Source organism: Mercurialis annua, linkage group LG4 (assembly GCF_937616625.2).
Source record: "Mercurialis annua linkage group LG4, ddMerAnnu1.2, whole genome shotgun sequence".
Classification (NCBI taxonomy): Eukaryota; Viridiplantae; Streptophyta; class Magnoliopsida; order Malpighiales; family Euphorbiaceae; genus Mercurialis; species Mercurialis annua.
In genome coordinates this window covers 19826492-19848102 of record NC_065573.1, presented here as the reverse complement: position 1 = coordinate 19848102, position 21611 = coordinate 19826492, and the positions used below count along the sequence as shown (strand labels likewise).

Sequence of the window (21611 nt, the reverse complement as noted above, 5' to 3'; positions counted from 1 at the left end):
TGAACTTGTCAAATTTGGTACAAAAACCCCCCTCCCCACTCTCACCAAAGAGAGTGAGACACACTCTCTGGTTTAAAAAGTGGTTTTTTTTTTCTAGGTGGTTTTTGATGGTAAAATATTTAAAATGATCCTATTTTTTTAACATTGTATCAATTAGTCCATAATAATTAAAAACACACTTTAATTTAAAAACCTTACATATTAAAATTATATTAACTAAAAATATAAAGGACCTTTTTATACTTTTTACATAAAAATTTTAATTTTTTTTATTTTCAGATGAGCAGCTGCCGGAAATCTTTTCCGGCAGCTGCTCAGTTCGTCTCTGTGAGACGAACCCGGGTTCGTCTCATTCGTCTCTGTGAGACGAACTGAGACGAATGAGACGAACCCGGGTTCGTCTCACAGAGACGAACTGAACCCAGATCTGGGTTCAGATCTGGGTTCGTCTCACGAACTCGGCAACTCCGACGGGTTTGGGCGGCGGCGGGTGGTGTTTTAGGCGGTGGTTGATGGATTTTAGGTGGTGGTTGGTGGAGGAAGAGAGATATTGGCGGTGGTGTAAAAAAAACGATTGATTTATCGTTTTTAAAAATTAAATTGAATATTTAATTATATTAAATTAATTAGAGTTAAATATTTAATTAGATTAAGTTTTTTTTTAGAATTCAATTAGATTAAGTTAATTAGGGTTAATTAGAGTTAATTAGGGTTAATTAGAGTAAAATTAGTATCTCACTTTCCAATTAGGATGCCACATCAGCATAAGGATGTTTTTAAAACGGTTTTGCCAAGTTCAGGGTAAAAGTGATCCGGTTTCGCTAATTTGAACGTTTTTGATACTTTGTGCCAAGTTCGGGGGTAAAGTGATCCTTTGTTCATTGATTCAATTTTTTATATGCGTGGGTGTGTCTAAATTTTCTATGGGAAAAAGCGTAAAAATGACACTATTGTTACCATTCAGATTTTTATAGTCCTTTCATATTTTTTGAAATTTAATTATAACCCTCATATTATTAAAATTTAAAATTTAAAGGTCGTGATTAATATTTTAGAGTGGGGGTAAATTTTAAATTTTAATAATATAAAGGTCGCGATTAATTTGAGCCTTCTTCCTTTTTTAAATAATGATTATTTTTGCGTTAAAAATGTGAGCAATACAAAATACTAATATCCAGATGCGATTGACGGTGGAGAATGAGTGGTGAGTGGGACCAGCACTGGCATCTCCATGCAATTGGACTGTACACGTATTATGCAGCCTGAGCTAAGCTCCAACTCCACTCCACAGTCCTTGCTTGCTTAGGAGTGATGAAGAAACCAACACCATTTCCAATAAAATCACCTCATTAAAATCTTTCCCTATTCCTTAGCCTCACGCTTCTCCCGTTGCTTTTTTTTTTAATTCGCTTTTCAGAAATCAAATCAAATCTGATCTGATCCTTTTTTTTTTCTGTTCATTTTTTCAAAAGTTAAATTTCATTTCATTTCCAATTAAAATCCAGAAGAATCAGAAAGTATAGGAAGTGATGATGGCGGCGTATTACACAATTTCAGGAACTCGTTTCTCGTGTCCACCGTCGCCGCCGTCTCTTCTTCATAAATCTCAGTTAACCGCTTTCCGTGGCAGCGCCGGCACTACTTCTAGCCTTTCTTTTCCGTTTTCTCGTAATTTTCTTGTTTTTTTTTTATTTCTGTTTACTTTCGATTTTTGTTTTGTTTTCTTTTTCAATGGTGCGTTTTCCATTTTGTGTAATGCGTTCAGTTTTTCAGTGTGTTTATGCCTGCCAGCTGTCTAATTTCTTACGCTATTTTATTTTTAATTTTATTGTTGTTTTGGATTACTGAACTATCAATATCAAGTTCTGGTTGGTTATTTGGAATCTTGGATCTTAATTTTATAGAATATTGTTATATGATTGTTTTCAGATCCTAGTTAATCAAATGTACTGGCAGATATTCTAGTTGTCTGTAATTTTAATTTTCTCTTCTTGAATTTTTGTTGATTATATTATTTATATTTTTGTGATTGTTAATCTGTTGCTTGTTTGTTGTAGGCAAGATCTTTGCTGGAAAGTCCTCGTCGTTTGATTCGGACTCTTCTTCTAATATAACAGTTACTACTGCATCTAAGAAAGTATTGGTACCAGGTGATGGTGAGATTGATAGTTCTTCTCCTACTTCAATAGATCAATCAGAACTCACTGATACTGACTCAGTAACAGAACCAGAAGAAGGAGAATCTCAGGTTTTTAAATATCTGTTTATGTGTAATTAAACATCATATGTTTTCTGTTGATTTCCAAGGAATGTTACATTTTTAATGACATGTAGAGCTTGGGATGTGGGAATGAAATTGAAGGGACAACAATAAGTCTTATATAAGGAAACCGCATTATGGTATAAGTCACATATTAATTTCTTTACACGATTTGACTAGGCTTGTTAAAATCCTAAAGTTAAGGTTCTGGAAGATAGGTTTGCTTGTAATTTTGGTGTAGTATGTGGTTCAAACTGAGAAACTACCTATGAAGCACCGTATCGGGTATGGACACCCGTACAAACAGGTAGGGGGAACGGAACTTTTAGAAAATTAGGACGGTATGGCAAGGACACGACAATTTAAAAAATATATATATTTACTCATATAGAAGTGAGCAAAGCTTCTAATTTTGAATTCTAATAGAAAAATAGAAGAACTAGAAGAAGAAGTGAGTAAATAGATGATGATTTGAAGAGCTTGTAGGTTGCTGGTGTTGAGGCAGAAGACCGTTGTTGTAGCATGTTTGGTTGCTGCCACTGCTTCGTATAGTAGGCTGCAGCACACGTTTTTTTATTCTAATTAGTTTGTGTTTCAAACTGAGAAACTACCTATGAAGCACCGATATGGTACGGGTACGGACTCCCGTACAGGTGTGGATATGGAACACAGAATTTTCCGTGTCGGGTACATATCCCCGGTGTGTCCCCCTAGATACGGCACTCCGGACGAGTGTCGGTGCTTCATAGGAAACTATAGATCTTGAAGTCTTATTCTCTCTGGAAATTGTTAGTGCTATGGTGTAATTTAGTGCCTGCTACTGCTTCGGCAGTACCCGCAAGCTTATAAACCAGGAAAACCTCTTATTATGTCGTAACTTCTCTTATTTTTGTTCCGAGTCACCTAAACATGGCCAAGACATCTTGAACAATTGAAATTTGAAACACATTGCCCACCATTTCATTTCATTTCATTTCAAGAAGTAATCTTTATCTATCTACCAAGGATAATCGCTGATTAAAATAAAAGATATGGTCTGTGGAATGCTAGCATTCTCCTATTGGGATGAAGAGTAAAAAGAGATTTCTAAGTATTATCTACTGCTACAGCTGTTTCTTAACAGTTTAAATAGTCGGGTATCATACAAAATACTCGTGCAACATTTTGATAGTCAGAGCTAAGCTTTGAAGATTGTCTATGCTGGATTGTTTCTTTACTGGTGTGTTCTAAAAAAGATTTGTTCTTTTGGAATCTTCATATTGCCTAATATAATAATGGGCTACTGCATTTGCACATATGTTAAAATATTGAGGCAGAAATAAAAGTTTGGGTTGAGGATGACAATTCCATTGAAACCTCATGCAAGAACTTTCCAGCTAAGACTATAAGTGTGGAAGAAACTACTCGCAGTTGAAATACAAAGACCATTTGACAGCTTTTGTCCTTTACATTCAACAAGGTAGGAGAACTTGATTAAAAAGTGAGGAATATTTCCTTCATCATTGTTTGAAGGATGGGCAAAAATGAGAAAAGGAAATAAGAGTAGAAATGAGTGTGTGGAGCACGGAAAATCACTCTCCCAGAGTTTGAAGAGAGTATTGTGGAAATGGACATTTTTCCTATATAAGGATACTTGTCCTTAACTTGTTACTTTATCTTATAGTTTGTGGTTGCACATGTCATCATTCGCAAGCCCATTTAGATGCTAAAGGTGTCATTAAGATCATTGTAATCGTAGTACTTCTTCTTTTCTCTTTTAAATGATCGAACACATTGTCTGTATAAAATCACGTGCAAGTGCATTCACATTTCACAATTAGCATGTTTTTGTGCATTTAATATTAGTTGTTTTATTTGACTAAATTTTAAACACTTTTCGGTTTGATATCTTGCATTTCTATTAACTTAATCTTTCTGGGAAATTGAAACACCTCTTTTTTTCATTGCATTGCTTACGCATTTTTGTTGCTTGTGTCAGGTGCTTAATGATGTAAATATGCTCACTATGGAAAATGATGAGAATACTGAGGATGAAATAGGACAGGTAAAATCTTCTCTGCCTGAAACAGTTAGCATTGGGGAAAGTGAACCTAAACCAAGGCGCATTCCTCCACCTGGTCGTGGACAAAAAATATATGAAATAGATCCAAGCTTGACAGGTTTTAGTCAGCACCTGGATTACCGGTGAGATACTCTTCTTTGAAGTTATTCAGTAATCCTTATACATCTTTCCTCATTTATACTTGATGCTTTCCCATGATTTTTTTAATAGAACACCTCAAAAGATGCCTTATTGTTTAATTTATTAGTTATATTTTTTTTAGTCTTTTAAACAATAACCAAAGTTAATGCGTTTTTAGTTTATGAACTTAAGTGACATCTAATTGTATGTTTCATCACATGCTATTACCTCAAATCCTGTTCATTGCTTTTGCTAATGCTATGTTTGAAGTTCTTTTCAAAAAAAATTCACTAAAACAGATAATGGTATACCTGCTTATCTTTGAAACTGAATTTTTTCAAACTCCATCTTGTGTTTGAAAACATTTTATCCAGAATTTATGGTCAAAAAGAATTTTCTTAAAGACCATCATATTGACCCACTTGTAAACCTTGGGGACTAAAAAAAAAAATTCCATTAAAAAGGAGGCATAAACTATGACAGTGTATTTCACATCTTCATTTATATTAAATATGCAACTGAATCTAATTATAAGGTTGAGATTAACAATTTTATTTTGTGGAATGTTAAGGTTTATTCTGAATTAGATCTCTCTAGTAAATCAGTTTACATTTGTGTCTTTAACTTGATATTTCACTTAATTTCTGCTTTGCTTTTGAATCATTTTAGAGCGAAGATTTTGATTTTATTTTGATTTTGCTTTAATCTTATTGATATTACAGGTATTCACAGTACAAAAGGTTGCGTGAAGAAATTGACAAATATGAAGGTGGTCTTGAAGCTTTTTCTCGTGGATATGAAAAATTTGGTTTCACACGCAGGTAATTTTTTTATGCTTCTCACAAATTGATTATCTTGGTTCTAAAGATTTTGTTACATAAAGATTCTAGATTCATTATGTTAATTTCACTAGTTGGCTTTTTGCTTTCAAAAAAATCAGATATTCCGTTATGTCTAAGCTATAGATAGGCTTAGTTACTTTCTATTTATTAATCTATGATTTGGGATTTTTTTTTTTTTTGCCAACTTCTTTGTGATTGCACTTAGGCCTTACTTACTCTTGATCGTCTTTTATATATATATATATATTTGCAGTATGCAGGTATACGCCTTTATAATATCGATAACAACAAATTAAATATAATGATTTTTCTGTTAGATCAAGATTTAATTTATTTTTTCAAGTTAAAATTGTTGAACGAATTTTTAAACATTACCAGATCTTAATATGCTGATTTATTCTCTACTGGATTTCAGTGAAACAGGAATCACTTATAGGGAATGGGCACCTGGAGCTACGGTTTGTTCTGCCTCCATTTATGTGTTACATTAATTTAAACATTCTCTGATTTGTCTGCTACCCTCAAATATGTTAAACCGTTTGGTTTGCATACTCTTAGAGGTCCAGTTTAGATTTAGACTTGAAGTGCATTTGCTCAGTTGTAATACCCTGTATTGCTAAGCAAGTGTACGTGCAAGCTTGAACTCAGAGAACGATTCATCTGTTACCTTATTGTATGATATTTATACAAGGGGTGGCATTTTCCGTTGTTTGATTTGCAGGGACATTGTTCTTGTTAGCTTATACAGTAAGAAGAAATGTAGATCGCTAATCAAAAATGTGCTTATTGTTTTTGGATCTAATTTGATTTACCTTTATGTTTATATTGTTGTCAGTCAGCTGCATTGATTGGAGATTTTAACAACTGGAATCCAAATGCAGATGTTATGACTCGGGTATGTTATCTTTTTGTTGCTCTGTTCCTTGTCTCATCTAGTCATGTACTGTTTCCCTTAAGTTAAATTTATATCAGGTGCGGTTGTTAGCATCTTATCAATTACTCATCGAAGACTAAATCCTCTTTTGCAAAAGTGTTGGCGGTGAACATGATAACGATATGAACGCAGGCTGTTAATCTTGTCTTTGTCTGAACAAATGATAGATCTATGCAAAGATTTGCTATATATATATACACATGTGTTTTTTGCATTTTAATTCTCATCCTGCTAACACTCTCTGATTTGTGCAGAATGAATTTGGTGTCTGGGAGATCTTTTTGCCAAATAATGCAGATGGTTCACCAGCTGTTCCTCATGGTTCCCGGGTGAAGGTAACATTTCTTAAGGATGACTCTGGAACCTTACCAGTCTAACTGAAAGTAATGTGCTTTAAACTTGACATTCATTTTGTTATCCTTTTTACCCCAAGCAAGTAAGATAATCTGGTGCCTCTTTCTTGTTAAATCAAAAGATGTATGCACATCTCAAAAGTAGTAATTGGTGCTTCTAATCATTTTTTGCTTTTTATTTCAATTTATTTGAGAGGAAGATAAGGACACATCTTAGAAAGATATCTTATGAAATGAAAGAGTGCCATTTTATTTTCTTTATCTACAATAGTAAGATCCCCATATCAATCCATGTAAAAATTTGTTAACTTATCATGTTCTCATTTAATTACAAAGAGACACATATCTGGCACCTGCAAAACAATAACATTCTGATCTTTAAACTAAAATTGTAGAAGGACAAAAGCTAGCTTGAAAGAGCACCTACTCTTCTTCAGTTTTTGCTATTACTGTTTTTATACCATGCCACTAAACCATACCGTCAATATGAGCATTCTTCCGGATTGGCAATTTTTTTCGGGATTTGTGGTGTCTTGCTTTTTCCGGACGTTAGGGGCTCACTTATCCTGTAGACAAACCTTAGGTCCATAAATGATCCATTTTCCAATTAGTAATAATGAATGAATATGATGAGAATGGAGTATTCTCCTCAAAGTGATACAAGAGAAACTTATATAAAGCACTCTACTCCTACTGGATCTTTACTATAGGTACCTCTTTAGTAAGTCTTCAATTCCCTCAACAACTATATTTAATTTGGTTTTAAACATTCCTCTCCTACCAAATACAATCCAATTAATTTTAAGTACTAATGAGGCCACTTTAACATAGTTTCATTTATTTGGTAGAAGTCTAGAACCCTTCATATCATTTTCAATGTTTTTCGGGGTGCATGAATGTGCGGGTGGTGAGTTTGGCTTCTGAATGTACATTCTGCACATCCTAACTGTTAATTTATGTCTGACCTTGTGCTTGCATTGACCTACAGTTTTTGAAGTCTCTTGAGTTAATGCAGTTCCATTATTACTACAGCAAAAATGTGTCAACTGCCAAGCTTTGTAAACCTAATATTTCTTTTAAAATCTGCTAATTGTTTCCTGAACATATAAATGCAGATACGTATGGATACTCAATCTGGCATCAAAGATTCTATTCCGGCTTGGATTAAATTCTCAGTGCAGGCACCAGGTGAAATACCATACAATGGCATATACTATGATCCACCAGAAGAGGTACGCATGTCTCATTTTCTTATCTGTTTACTTTTTTTATGTCGGTACAGAATGTGCTATTTTTTTTGTAATTTGGCTAGAAAAGGCAACAGAAAATAATAATCTAGGGTGATTAATTTACTAATTTTTTTCAAGAGGCTTTTAGAATTATTCAAAAGAATATTTTCAATTATTGATCCTGTCATTCATACGGCGCGCAACCAGAATTTCATTTCAGCCCGGGCTTAACCACTAGTCTACCTCTAATATCTCGGCGCATTATAGGCTTAACCTCCCTGTTGTCCTGAATCTACTAATATCATTTGTTGAAATTTTTTGACGGCAGCCCGGGCTAGAGCCTACCCTAGGTCCTTGGTGGTTCCGCCACGGCATTCATATATTGTACCATGCTTCAGCATATTTACATGAAATGTTTATTCAAATGGTCAAAAAAGAAAAATGCATTCGAAGAAACTCATGGTTTGAAACTGGAGCTTTTTAAGATTGTACAAGAAAACATCTTTTATTTTAATTCAGTAGAGGCATTCTCTTTTGAACATGCGCTGTCAATGTTTTATTACTTGCTTTAATGGACCATTTGCTTTCGTAGAGTGATGTACTGGCAAGCATAGGTTGCATCTGCAAATCTCTTCCGATTGCAAACCAATGCTCTAAAATCTGGAAAAGTTATTTTTTGTGACTTGATTTGTTGGGTTGATGCTATGTTCATTTTTCTACAGGAAAAGTACGTGTTTAAACATCATCAGCCAAAAAAACCAAAATCACTTAGGATTTATGAATCGCATGTTGGAATGAGTAGTACGGTATGGTTTTTTCCCTTGTCTATTTTTTAACATTTCAGTTATATTGTATTAGTATTAGACTAATTCCATTGTCTTCTATTCTCAATTTAAATTACTGCACAATCTTATACTAGTTGCAATCTAGATATTTGTTTGGTAGAGCTGAATATTATAGATCTGCCCACTGCAGAATCTTATTCTAGTTTTAATCTAGATATCCTGTGTGGGGTAGAGCTGAATATTATCGATCTACATCCTTAATGATTTGACATAATAATCCCAATTATATTATCTTAAGTTGTGATGAGAATTCTTCGAACAGAATTTCATTTAGTTATCCAATTATTTTCATAGTCTGAAGACCATGGAAGTGATCTAGAAAGACTCAAGGCTTCAATGATGTGAAGTGTTATATAAGCATGAACTTACAAGCCTATATGAATTATCAATCCTGCTACATGTGTATGTGAACCGATATGTGTTTGTATATCGGTTGGGCATTTCCATTTAGTGCCAATTAGTTTTAAGATGGAATTAACATGGCATCAGAGTCTTGTCTATTCACACAATTTGAATTTGGCTCGGCCCATGCAATGCATGAGGGGGGATTGGTTGCTCGGCCCCCTAACGCTACGTGAGGGGGAGTGTTAGAAGTGGGATTATCCCATATTGGTTGTGTGGATAGATATATGTTTATATATCGGTTGGGCATCTCCATTTAGTACCAATTGGATTTAAGATGGAATCTAACACTAAACTCCTGTTCTGTGTACCGATTTTCTATCAGGCCTGTAAAAAGTGATGACTTGGAATCATGTGTTATGAACTTATGGTCTGCCTAAGTGAAAGATCGTCCATTAAATCCTTGCATTCAAAGCTGATACAAACAATCATGATCCAAAATAGATAAAAGTACATCCTCTGATACTTGTAAGAGCCCACAAAATAAAAATGTAATAAATTACTTTTGTTTAACCTTATTCTCATTCTCCAGGGGAGTTCTATTGACATTTTACTCCTTTTTTCAATAATTCTAATCTCACCTGTGCTGCTCATGGAGGTTCTGCAAAGAGTAAGAGTCTTAAGTAATGTCCTTTCTTTATAGCAACTATCCCAATGCAAAATGAACAGTATGACTCGATCAAGTCTTACTTGAACTCATTCGGTAAGATAAATTTGAAGCTTATTCAAAAAAGAAGCCAAATTTGAATTAGTTGAGACCAAAATTGTCTGGATAAAGTCATGATCCCTGTCATTCAGATGCTTAACAAAACGTTAATTGAAGAAAGAAAAAGTAAAAAAAAATCTTTAGAAGTTTTATTTTTCTTTGCAAAATTCTAACATGCGTTTAGAATTGGTCTCCACATTTTGCACTCCGTATGACATGATATAAGGTTTTCTGGAAAGTATGGTATTGTGCATGGATTCTTATTAAAAGATATGTTAGCTTTTGACTAGAAGTGTTAATGGTTTCATTGATAACTTAATTTTCTGGTTAAACTCTAAGCTTAATTTTGTCCATTTACATATGGGAAAACTTAGAGTACTCCAAAGTTCACTTATCCTTTCATCCCTATTCGAATTGGTTGTGGTAGACTACTACATTGACTCTACTTTGGCTCGGTTTTTTTCTTTGTGCAAATTTTTGTTATTCATGTAGTTGATGGCTTGTGTTGACTTCTTGCAACAACTACTACTTTGTTTTTGTGTCTAATGGGGATTGAGTAATTGATCCGATTAAATTGTACCATGGCCTTTTGTTTAAAATCTTCAAATCAATTCTCTCTGTCCCCTTGTCTTTGTTTCTTGCTCATAATATTGCCAACTGGGACGTGCAGGAACCAAAAATTAACACATATGCTAACTTCAGAGATGATGTGCTTCCTCGAATCAAAAGACTCGGTTACAATGCTGTTCAAATCATGGCTATTCAAGAGCATTCATATTATGCTAGTTTTGGGTATGAATCTTTTGTCATCATAAACCAAACTTTTATCTTTTCTATCTGATATTGCCATTAACAAATGCTTGGTTCCTTATCACCATTGTTGTTGCAATGCAGGTATCATGTAACAAATTTTTTTGCACCCAGCAGCCGGTTTGGAACTCCTGATGACCTGAAATCTCTGATAGATAAAGCGCATGAGTTAGGCCTGCTTGTCCTCATGGATATCGTTCATAGGTAACACCAAGATCCTTGTATTATTTTGAATTGATTGCTCACCGAGCAAACCTTTTCTTTTTTCCTTCTCTTGGACTGTTTAGGGCGGTGGGAATACCAAATGCAGGGTTTTAATGGTTCTCTGTCATTGTCTTTTTCTTTTTAGTTTTTCTTTGCAAATAGTCGACTTCACTTTTAAATGGGTAATTGTCAAAATGTTCAATTTTCCATTGATTAATATATTTATGCCAATTTAGATTTTATCAAAGTAAGTAGTGATGGATAAGATGGAGAATTTGGACGTCAATCTTTAGCCAGCTTTTACTGAAATTTGACATCGAATGTTGTCATATGTTTTATATATTTTTGTTGAAGACGATTTCATTGTCGCGTGCTGTAATGGCTAGAGCCTCGTCTCTCTGAGACACAATAAATAGCTCGGTTGTGGAACAAGTATATTGAAATGAAGTGTGGGTGTAATTACACGCTACCAAATTTCTTCATTGTGTAATTTTTTTTTTTGCTGAACCCGTTATCGCATCTTTGGGATCTTTTATATGTTGGAAAATCTTTCATCCTATTTACTATTACTCCAGATAAGGTCAGGTTCTTAATCAAATTGCAACTCCTCTTTGTTTTGGTCACTCATCATTTTGTATCCATCAAATGCAGCCATTCATCAAATAATACGCTGGATGGGCTGAACATGTTTGATGGTACTGATGGTCACTACTTCCACTCTGGATCTCGGGGTCATCATTGGATGTGGGATTCTCGCCTATTCAACTATGGAAGCTGGGAAGTATGTGTTTGCCGCTTGAAAACCTAAATTGTGTGTTTTCTTTCTCTATCATATTATCTGTGTGAACTGATTCTTGCTTATGAATTCAGGTACTAAGGTATCTTCTTTCAAATGCAAGATGGTGGCTCGAAGAGTATAAGTTTGATGGGTTCAGATTTGATGGTGTTACTTCAATGATGTACACTCACCATGGATTGGAGGTGTACTCTTGGTTACTCGAAATTTTCTTTTTATTATTCAACAGTTGATGCTTTGATACTTATGAGTAGACATGGCTGAAACTTTAATTCTAATTTACCCTTTTGACATGATTAACATACCATGGATGGACAACCTTAGGGCTATAAAAAATGCAGCCAAATTCAGTTTAAGTATTTGTTTTCTCAACTTGTGTTCCATATCATCCCCTTCATGTTTATGCATCAAATAAATTTTTTTGTTTACTGTAGGTGGGTTTTACTGGCAACTATAATGAGTACTTTGGGTTCGCAACTGATGTGGATGCTGTGGTTTATTTGATGCTTGTAAATGATATGATTCATGGTCTCTTCCCTGAGGCTGTCACCATTGGTGAAGATGTACGTCGACCTCGTGTTTGGAGAAATCACTGAACAGAATTCTCAGGCTCCTTATAACTCTTATCTTTGATGATTATCATTTAATTCTGTGCAGGTTAGTGGGATGCCAACATTTTGCATTGGTGTTGAAGATGGTGGTGTTGGATTTGATTACCGTCTCCATATGGCCATTGCAGATAAATGGATTGAGATGCTTCAGTATGTTGTCATTAAACACCCATAACTTTCCTTTCAACTATCTTAATTTTCTATTCTTGAAGTAGTTTTAAGCTGTAGGGCTAGACTAGAATGGAACCAAATATATGCTTGAACATGATCTGTCTGTAGGTTGAAGGACGAAGAGTGGAAAATGGGTGATATTGTGCACACGCTTACCAATAGAAGGTGGTCGGAAAAATGTATTTCTTATGCTGAAAGTCACGACCAAGCTCTTGTTGGCGACAAAACTATTGCATTCTGGCTAATGGACAAGGTAAAATTGATTCATGCTAATAGGAATTTTGCACATTACTCCATATTGAATTGTAACAGAACAGAAAATGTGTCTTTTCAAAAGGTTAAATGGCCATTATGCATCGCACCTTCATTTTTCTTTATGCTTTTTGGTTGCTAAACTTGTTAGTTGTACACTTACATTATAACATTGAAATTGCAGCTTGTTAAGCATAATCATGAAAAAGAATTCTGTATTGGCTGCGCTCAGTCATTTTGTGTCACAAGTTCTGTTATCACCTTTAGTAATAATTTATTTGATGTTAAATGGGCCCGTGTTTCATAAGGAAGCTTTAAGATGTCTTGCGCTGTAGAATATAAACAATTACATGTGCTTTTTATCTTCAAAAATATATATGCTTGGAAGTTCTGAAATAAAAAAAAAAACGAGTAAAGATCAATGCTTGAAAAATGTCAAAGGTATGGGATGGCAACAGTCGGTTTGGTTACTGAACCGCTCTCTTGCCCTTAACCGATCGGTTAAAGAGAAATCTCAAAGATTATATTGATTTTTGTTTGGTTCGGTTCAAATATAACCGATCGGTTGCCATATTTCCATATCCTGTATACATCATTGAGTCCCTTCCAGCTGAATTGTAACCCCATTATGCAGTGGCTTTCATTCTGGGTTCAATTCCCATGACATTCTTTTTGGTATTTAATATTAAAGGTAAAAGAAAAGAAATATATGGAAATGTAAATATTTGAACTCGGGCCCTCAAATAGAAAAGAAAGCACCACTGCCACTAGAACACATAAGGGAATTGATACAAACTCTGTTAAGCCAAAATTTACAACCTTCAAAACCGTAATCAAACCAAATATTATTTGAAATATTCAGTTTGATTAATTCGCTTCGGTCGCTCAATTTGGTTTGACTGAATATTGCGCACCTCTAGTGAAAGGAGCTCATAAAAATGCATGCACATATTTCATGGTTTTAAGTTAGAGATCCATTGTTCATATAAGAGAGATGCTTTTACCTGCCAAAACCGATTGAAAATGAGAGAGAAGTACATATGACGTAACGCTGTTATTTACGGTAAATGTTGGTTTACTTTCTTTTTATTTGTTTGCCTTTTTCTTCCTTGTAAAATGTATAAAAGAATTCAAACGGATCTAAAGTTATTTCCTGTTTATACAATGGATGCAAGGTTAATCGCAATTGTACAATGTTGCGAAATTTGTTGTTGAGTATCTTGTGGTTCTGAGTTTAATTGTTAAGTTTAATGTCCAACTCCGTGCAGCTTTTCTTGTCATCAATGTGATTTGGCGTCTATCAAAAAGCATCAACTTATCTTAAAAATGTGTATACAACCACATGCTTTATGGTCATTTATGTTCTTCATCTTATACTTAATTTGTTTTTGCAGGACATGTATGACTTTATGGCCCTCGACAGACCCTCTACTCCTCTCATTGATCGTGGAATAGCATTGCATAAAATGATTAGGCTTATTACCATGGGATTAGGTGGTGAAGGATATTTGAATTTTATGGGAAATGAATTTGGACACCCTGGTAAGGTTAATTTACTGATTGTGCATATAGTAGTTGATATCATCCTTCAAATTATCATTATTTTAGGATGAGAGTCCATGTTCAATTGATGGATTTGGTGAGGGTAAATTATTTTTCTATTTTTTCTTAATTCAGAGTGGGTCGATTTTCCAAGAGGCGATCAACATCTTCCCACTGGTGAAGTAATTCCAGGGAATGGTAACAGTTACGATAAGTGTCGGCGTAGATTTGATCTAGTATGTTTCTGCCCAACTTTGTAACTTCATTTAATCATTGCTAATTTTATTAGCCCTTTATCTATGATGTCACCACTGGTTCAAAACTGAAATAGATAACTCAATAGAGCAATTTGCTCTACTCCAAGACTATAAATTCTCTGATAATTTGTGTAGAGTATTAATGTACAGATAATTGCTGAGACTCGTTACATATTGCTGAAGTCTACTTCTGTAGCTAGTCTTTACTTGCTAATAAGACATAGAAACAATGAAGTTGCTGTAGATAAGACAATAAAGATCTGAATTCATATCTACTAATTTTTCCTACCGATATGCAACTGTTCTTTTGCCTGCAAGATAATTCAAACTTGACGGGAAAAAAAGGTTCATGCAACAGTCATATTTAGAAACAAGTCCTGCTAATAGTTAATAAGCATATCTTGGTGTTGCTGATGCAAGCAATCTGTCTATTTTTTTAATTTCCCCAATTAATTTCAATGTCATCTCTTACAATTTATTTGCTGTAAAAAGTAGCTAGTCTAGCTTAGGTTTAAGATAAATTTGGATGTATCTGAACTGTTTTGGTTGTGTGGGCCCAGGGTGATGCAGATTTTCTAAGATATAGGGGAATGCAAGAATTCGATCAGGCAATGCAGCATCTTGAAGAAGCCTATGGTGTAAGTTTTACTGAATCTATATTAATTGCATCATTTGGTTGTCTTCTTGTTAAGATAATAAAACTATTGTTGGAGCCTCGCCCAACAACTTGTGCTTTTGGTTGGATTGGTTATTTGACATGGTATCACCGACTCTATGATCGAAAGGTTGATTGGTTACCTGGCACTTCCATTTATCCATTAGACATTTTTTAGTCATCTACTGCTTATAAATCTTGTTTTGCGTGGGCGTTCTTTTCAGAAATGAAAATGAAATGAATGTAATGTGTTAAAGGTCACTTTTGATGCAGTTCATGACTACCGAGCAGCAATATATATCACGGAAGGATGAAGGTGATCGGATCATTGTTTTCGAGAGGGGAAACCTTGTTTTTGTCTTCAATTTTCATTGGAATAGCAGCTATTCGGATTACCGAATTGGGTGCTTAAAACCTGGAAAGTACAAGGTAACATCTTCTGTTCTTTTCTGCTTTGCAATGCAAACAATGGACATAAGAGGCTACACACCAAATATATGACTATAATCTCTCATGTTTATTTTTTACATGACATTTTAATTTCATGCAACTGCAACTCCCATTCTTTAATTCTTAAATGTCAAGGCGAAACAGTAATTTTTAAGAAAAATGGAAACAACCGTAATTTTGACCTAAACTCAGGGGGGGTTATAGTAATTATCTCTTTCATTTCATTTTCAAACTGTACATTGTTGAGCTTCATGCCAAATTATTCTTTTCTAGTTACATGCTCAATGTTTGTTGCTCCTTTCCAGATTGTCTTAGATTCAGATGATACCTTGTTTGGAGGCTTCAACAGGCTTGACCATAATGCCGAATACTTTAGCATTGTAAGACATTTCACAAAATGTTGTTTTAAAATTCGATTTTCCAACTTATACTTTCTTGCTGTGGATTTGAACTTTGCATCTCGACACTTGCAGGAAGGGTGGTATGATAACCGGCCTCGATCCTTCATGGTGTATGCACCAAGTAGAACAGCAGTGGTGTATGCTTTAGTGGAGGATGATAAGGAAGGGACTGAAGCGGAATCTGTCGAAAGCTGAGATAGATCTTAACATTCTTTACAGATTTTACGTTGGATTCTCAGCACTTTTCCGTGTAAAAAACAGCGAAGGGGAAATGAAGAAAGATTTGTGCCTGATTGCAAAGCTGTGCGGATCATCGGGAGAATTTGAGCTTTTATAGCACTTTTTTCCTGCGGCGTTCTGTAAATGCTTTTTTTGTAGTATTTGGCAAAGCTGAATTAGGGCGAGTTTGGATGCTACCTGGAAAATTTTGTGTATAGACACCAGGACAAGGGGGATTGTATTAGTACAACTGCAATGTAAAATAATGGCTCACCTAATAAGCAGCAAACTTGTCTAATCTTCTTCAAAATGAAGGTTAGCTGATGGGATCGCAGCCATGTCGTTCTGCTGAAATCTTAGTAATTGCAGTCGGGGACTCCATATAATATTGCTTTGAAGCTCAAGCGGCCACGGGTTAACGGGTAATTTGAATCGACAGTCTCTCCATTTCCTTCTCATGGATAATTTTCCCACAACAGTCCTTTAATTTTCTTCTTGGGTAATTTGCGCCCGCACTCTTTTAACTTTTTTGTCAGTCTTCATTTGTCATAATAAAATCCTTCAAGTTCAATATTCTTGCACCAACAATTTATTTCCATCAACTGAATGCCCAGGTTATATGAATTTAAAGAAACTAATTACACCAATATTATAGTGTTAAAATATCCTGCTTGTCGCCATATGTTTAAAATTGCGGAAGAGAGGAAGAACTGAAAAGTCTGTTAGTGCAAATACTGATGGAAGAAAATAACCCTAAGTTAACACACTAAGGTTACCATTCCCGGGCAATGTGTCTAGGCTCTTAATTGCAGAAAGTATTTTGTTGAGAAAGATTTAAGAGAGCAAAGACAGAAATCATACACATAGTTTGCAATAAACAAATGATAGAGTCAATTAAAACAATCAAATAACTTGACCGTACAAATCTCACAAAGCAGCAAAATGAGTGGGATGTTTTGTCAATAGCATGCCACAAAGAAACACTGAAACAAATGAAAACCCATTATTACTGTATATACCAAAAAGGAAGTCAAATCAAGTGCTAACATAGCTAATTTCAGATGCCGAGCCGCGAGGGAGCTGATATAGAACACTGGTTGGCGATGAAGTGGATGTGGACGATCTCAGCGCCTCAGCAAGTGGTCCTCCCATGGAAGAGGACACCTGGTTCGTGCCCCATCCACCCGTCCAATTCACTTGAGACTGCTCCCTTTCGTTGCCTCTTGATCCAGCAGCCTCACTGCCACCGTTTCCAGTGGCTAACTTCAATGATACATCTGAAGAAGAGTTTCCGGGCGTTGAAATTGACAGGCGGGTGGCTGAATTCATTCCACTAGCATTGCGCCGTGCACTATCAGATTCCTGAAGTGACCGCGGCCAGTCATCAAAAAAATGCCTCAGAATGTGTCCATCATCACTTCTGTTGGCCACCTCGATTCGGGGTCCCCCAAGAGGTAGACTTCTGATTTCAGATTTGGAATCTGATGAACTTTAGAGAACAAAACAAAACAACACGGGCAAGAGCAAACGTAGGTTATTAACGTAAAGAATACCAAACTCCATGTCCTCAATTTGATACCGAAATTTTTAATTCATATCAAACTGTCGTCGTAAATATACTTTACAAGTGATGGTAATGTTACAATTCAGGTAAATATACCGATGTGGCACTCGGACATAAGGATATTTATTCTATTACCATTTACCATATCAGCATACATCTGTCTAAATTTGTCTAAGGATCTTCCTCTAAAATATAAATCAAATTTATGGTACTATTTTGTTAGGAATTAAAGTTTTGGTACTTTCAGCAGTAAACTGAAACTAAAGGTAAAAATTTGGTAGCAGGCTAATAATCAGCAAAAGAATGAAGCAAGGAGCAAAATTAAAGAAAATCTGAAATAAAAGCAGAAGCAAAGCTGATAAAAACAATAATGTGTTAAAAAGTAGTGGTTAGGGTTTATTATGAACAGAATCTAAAAGCTTTTCCCCAGATAAGAGACATAAAATGCCCTGACCCCTCCACTAAATAAGGTCCTAAAAAAACAAGATAATACTAATATTTCTCACTAAATTCTAATTCTTCAACAGTACCAAATCCAAATCATGACATCAACTTAAACCAAACTTAATTTAAAGTACATCAAATGCAAGAAAATTAAGTAAAATTAAGTCAAGATTACAGAAAAGTTTAAAATCTCTACCTATTCTTGAGGTGGAGCAAGTCAGCAGAAGGCGATTGCCCAGAAAAAGAAAAGCTAGTCCCAAGAGATGGTGCAACCATAGATGAGACGCTGCTACCGGTTGCGCCACCACCTGCACCACCTCCTCCGCCGGTGGAAATACTGGTATTGGTGGCGGAGGAAATGGGTGTAGGGATTTCCACAGGCTTTCTTGAACGGTTGCGGCCACGATGAACGTGGCGTTCGCAATACTTTTGGCCGGCCACTACGTCCTTTGAACACCTCCATTTTTTTCCGTCTGTTCTCCGGCACCGGCCCGGCTCCGGATCCATCGCTGATCTTCCCCAGTACCCTGATTGCAACACTGAAACAACAAATATTTATTGGTTTTGAACTTGTTTAAAAGATCAAGAAATGCCATTACCAAGAAAAAAACAGTGTCTTTTTTTGAATCTTGAAACCAAGAAAAACAAAATTTAACAGTGTTGGGAAAATCAAGAAACTTCATTAAAGAATATGTATGAAAACTTACAAGAAGGCTGATAATAAGAAGAATAATGTTGAAGCAAATAAGGAGAAGCAGAGTGAAGCAAACTTTTCTTGATGGATTGAAGTAATTCAGGAGGAATAACTGCACCAGCTAACATATATCTGTAGATCAAAGCTTGAAGTTCTAATTCTTGCCACTGAGCTGAGCTAAAGAACCCACTGCCTGATCCCATCCCTATCAAAAACAACAAAAAGTTAACTAAACCAAGCTTTAAATTTTGATTAAAAATAGTGGGAAAGAAACAAGAAAAGAAAGTAAAATTTACTGGGAAATGCAGTGGTGGCAGGTGGAGCTGTGGTTGAATCTGGCAATGCTGACAAATTGCTGATTTTAGTGTTGGGTTCGGGTAAAAATAAAGATAGAGGAGCAGAATTAGCAGAGGCGTTTGAGAAAATTTGGGGGTGTGATTGATGAGTAGAATGAAGATCAAGAACAAGTCTTGGCATTTTGGCAGAGGGCTGTTCTTGTTGGTGTTTTTCTGACTCATCCTGCTGGTTTCTCCATTGCTTCAGATGGAAGTCCATCAAGAAAGAGAACAGATCAGATTCTTTAAAAAAAAAAAATTAGTTTGGGGTTGGATTTAATTTTGAATTAGTAGGCCTTTTTATTTATTTTGTTTTCATTTTTTTTGGTTTTGGGAAGTGCAGTGTTGAGTAAGTAAAAGAAGAGAAAGTTTAAAGCTTTTGGGGAGAGTTTGTTTGTTTAATATATTTTGGGGAGAGTTAAGCACTATAATCTGACAAATAAAAGCTGCATAATTTGTTTTATGGCCAGTGGAGAAGCCTTGGGGACATTTCAGATAAAGGCACTCAGCTCAGACAAGACAGTTTGATAGCTAATATAATACTGGTAAATGATGAATTTTTACTATGAAAGATTAAAATTATTAATCTGTCCCAATATGGTTAATTAGTACTACTCCTTTCCTTATATAATATTTATCGTATTCGAGAAATATTTTTAGTACACTTTTTTTTTACGTTAAAATATTAATAGAATATTAATTGTTGTTTTTCTATGTTTATTTCCATCAATTTTTTAAAAAAATGCAATAAATAAATTAAATAATAGTTATAAATATAAATAATTTTTTTAATAAAAGTATTTATAAATTAAAACAGATAAATTGTTTTCTTAATTATTGTATAAAAGTCAAATACGATAAATATTATGGACCTACCGAAAAGAGTAGTAGCAAAAAATATCACAATCTATTTATTTCTCTAAACTCTTTGTATGGTGTTTAGAAAGGGAGAACATTAAACCTTAACATAATATTGTTGAGTGTTTATATCATTTAAATTAGGTCAAATTATTTTTAAAATTCAAATATTAATATTTTTTTATCAATTATAACCAAACTTTTTAAATGTTGTAATTATGTCTAATTTGAAAGTTTTATTTACAATTGTGACAAAAAAAATTAAATTTAAATTTTTGCGTCTTTTATCAATTTCAACCTATTTTAATTTTTTTGTTGAACTTTTAAAAAGAGTTAGAATAAACATTTGGTCACAATTGATGAAAAAAACACATAAATTTAATTTAATAATGAAATCTAAAATTTTAGTCATAATTTTAAAAAAAATACTTTCAAATTGAATATGATAGCAATAATTGAAGATTTAACTGTAATTGATAAAATTGCAAAAAATTGAATTTATGAAATAGTTAGACTTTTAGATTATAATTTATTGGTCACGTGTGTTTGATTTTATAATTAGATATTTCTAACTAAATTGATAATAATAGATGGAAATGATAGAAATTGAATTCCAGCACAATTATAATGGAACCGAGTTGTATAGGATATACTCCCCATGGGAGAGTTCTAGCACTCACCCAAAAGGCAAAAGCCTGATAATATCATCACTCGAGCCATGAGAATTGCCGAGTATGAAGATCAAAGAAAGATTTGTCCGAATCCCCAGAAAGATCGACATCCCTGAGGATTCGGAGAAAGCGCGTCGCCAAAACGATTCGCGAGAAGTCTAAACTCTAAATATTATGAAGAATCCCATTTTAAAGACCGAATATATAAAATACTCCCTCCGTCCCGTAAAGATAGAAAAAGCACCCATTTTACAAGAATTAAGAAAGTAGTTATTTATAGGTAACTTGTGATAATTTGTCTAAATTACCCTTTGTAATCAATTAGTTATGTATATTTCCCAAAGCCACTTTACTAAATATAGCACTTACAACTCCTTTTTTTTTTATCTTTTCAAAATATGCATTTAATGTTTTATGATAAGTATGTAGGGGTATTTTGATAATTTTTGACTTAACTAACTCCATTTTTTCTATTTTTATGGGACAAAAAAATGTGGTACTTTTTCTATTTTTACGGGACGGAGGGAGTATCTTTTTTATTCGGATGCAAACTCCAATTTAGGAAGATAAGTTTATTTAGAAAGATATTCTTGAATCTTGAATAAGAAATCTCTTTCCTATTCAAACAGAATCCTACTAAATAAAAATCACTTTTCTATTTGGAGTTTACTAGGTATTCTCTCAACTAATATATAAAAAAATTGAGATATGTTTGAATGCACAATTTTACATACATAAACACAAAATGTTGTTTTAATCTAAACTGAATTTAGCATCGGAGAATTAATCGGACAACCACCGTCCGGTTAACTTCTACGATGTTTTGCAGATTTATTCATCGGATCAAAAGAAAGACTACAGCTTTAATAGATAAATTTCTTTATCAATTTGACAATAAATTTAATATATATGAATTAATTAATC

At 34.4% G+C, this 21611-nt stretch overlaps 2 protein-coding genes across 2 annotated transcripts; one reads left to right on the top strand and one right to left on the bottom strand.

The window, feature by feature from the left end:
• The first annotated feature begins 1229 nt into the window (after nt 1-1229).
• Nucleotides 1230-16692, top strand: LOC126676941 (1,4-alpha-glucan-branching enzyme 2-2, chloroplastic/amyloplastic-like). The gene is made up of 22 exons (XM_050371315.2): nt 1230-1668; nt 2058-2248; nt 4239-4444; nt 5165-5263; nt 5700-5742; nt 6120-6179; nt 6473-6553; nt 7687-7803; nt 8523-8606; nt 10424-10545; nt 10648-10767; nt 11419-11548; nt 11638-11748; nt 11998-12126; nt 12221-12324; nt 12454-12598; nt 13992-14139; nt 14275-14375; nt 14957-15034; nt 15325-15480; nt 15807-15881; nt 15975-16692. The coding sequence occupies exons 1-22, from the start codon at nt 1530-1532 to the stop codon at nt 16095-16097; spliced, it is 2562 nt and encodes an 853-aa protein (XP_050227272.1). The 5' UTR covers nt 1230-1529; the 3' UTR covers nt 16098-16692.
• A 276-nt stretch (nt 16693-16968) lies between these two features.
• On the bottom strand, nt 16969-19572 carry LOC126679557 (growth-regulating factor 3-like). Its single transcript, XM_050374608.2, has 4 exons — nt 19120-19572; nt 18837-19028; nt 18326-18668; nt 16969-17610 (listed from the first exon to the last, which is right to left on the bottom strand). The coding sequence occupies exons 1-4, from the start codon at nt 19376-19378 to the stop codon at nt 17157-17159; spliced, it is 1248 nt and encodes a 415-aa protein (XP_050230565.1). The 5' UTR covers nt 19379-19572; the 3' UTR covers nt 16969-17156.
• Nucleotides 19573-21611: the final 2039 nt, after the last annotated feature.

Excerpts from the sequence above, each read along its gene's own strand:
- LOC126676941 (XM_050371315.2), top strand. The coding sequence starts at position 1,530 with ATGATGGCGGCGTATTACACAATTTCAGGAACTCGTTTCTCGTGTCCA. Across the intron at positions 6,554-7,686 it reads CTCATGGTTCCCGGGTGAAG|ATACGTATGGATACTCAATC; the intron begins GTAACATTTCTT and ends ATATAAATGCAG. Across the intron at positions 12,127-12,220 it reads CTGTCACCATTGGTGAAGAT|GTTAGTGGGATGCCAACATT; the intron begins GTACGTCGACCT and ends AATTCTGTGCAG.
- LOC126679557 (XM_050374608.2), bottom strand. The coding sequence starts at position 19,378 with ATGGACTTCCATCTGAAGCAATGGAGAAACCAGCAGGATGAGTCAGAA. Across the intron at positions 19,029-19,119 it reads TGCCACCACTGCATTTCCCA|GGATGGGATCAGGCAGTGGG; the intron begins GTAAATTTTACT and ends TGTTTTTGATAG. Across the intron at positions 18,669-18,836 it reads TTCTTATTATCAGCCTTCTT|TGTTGCAATCAGGGTACTGG; the intron begins GTAAGTTTTCAT and ends TTGTTGTTTCAG.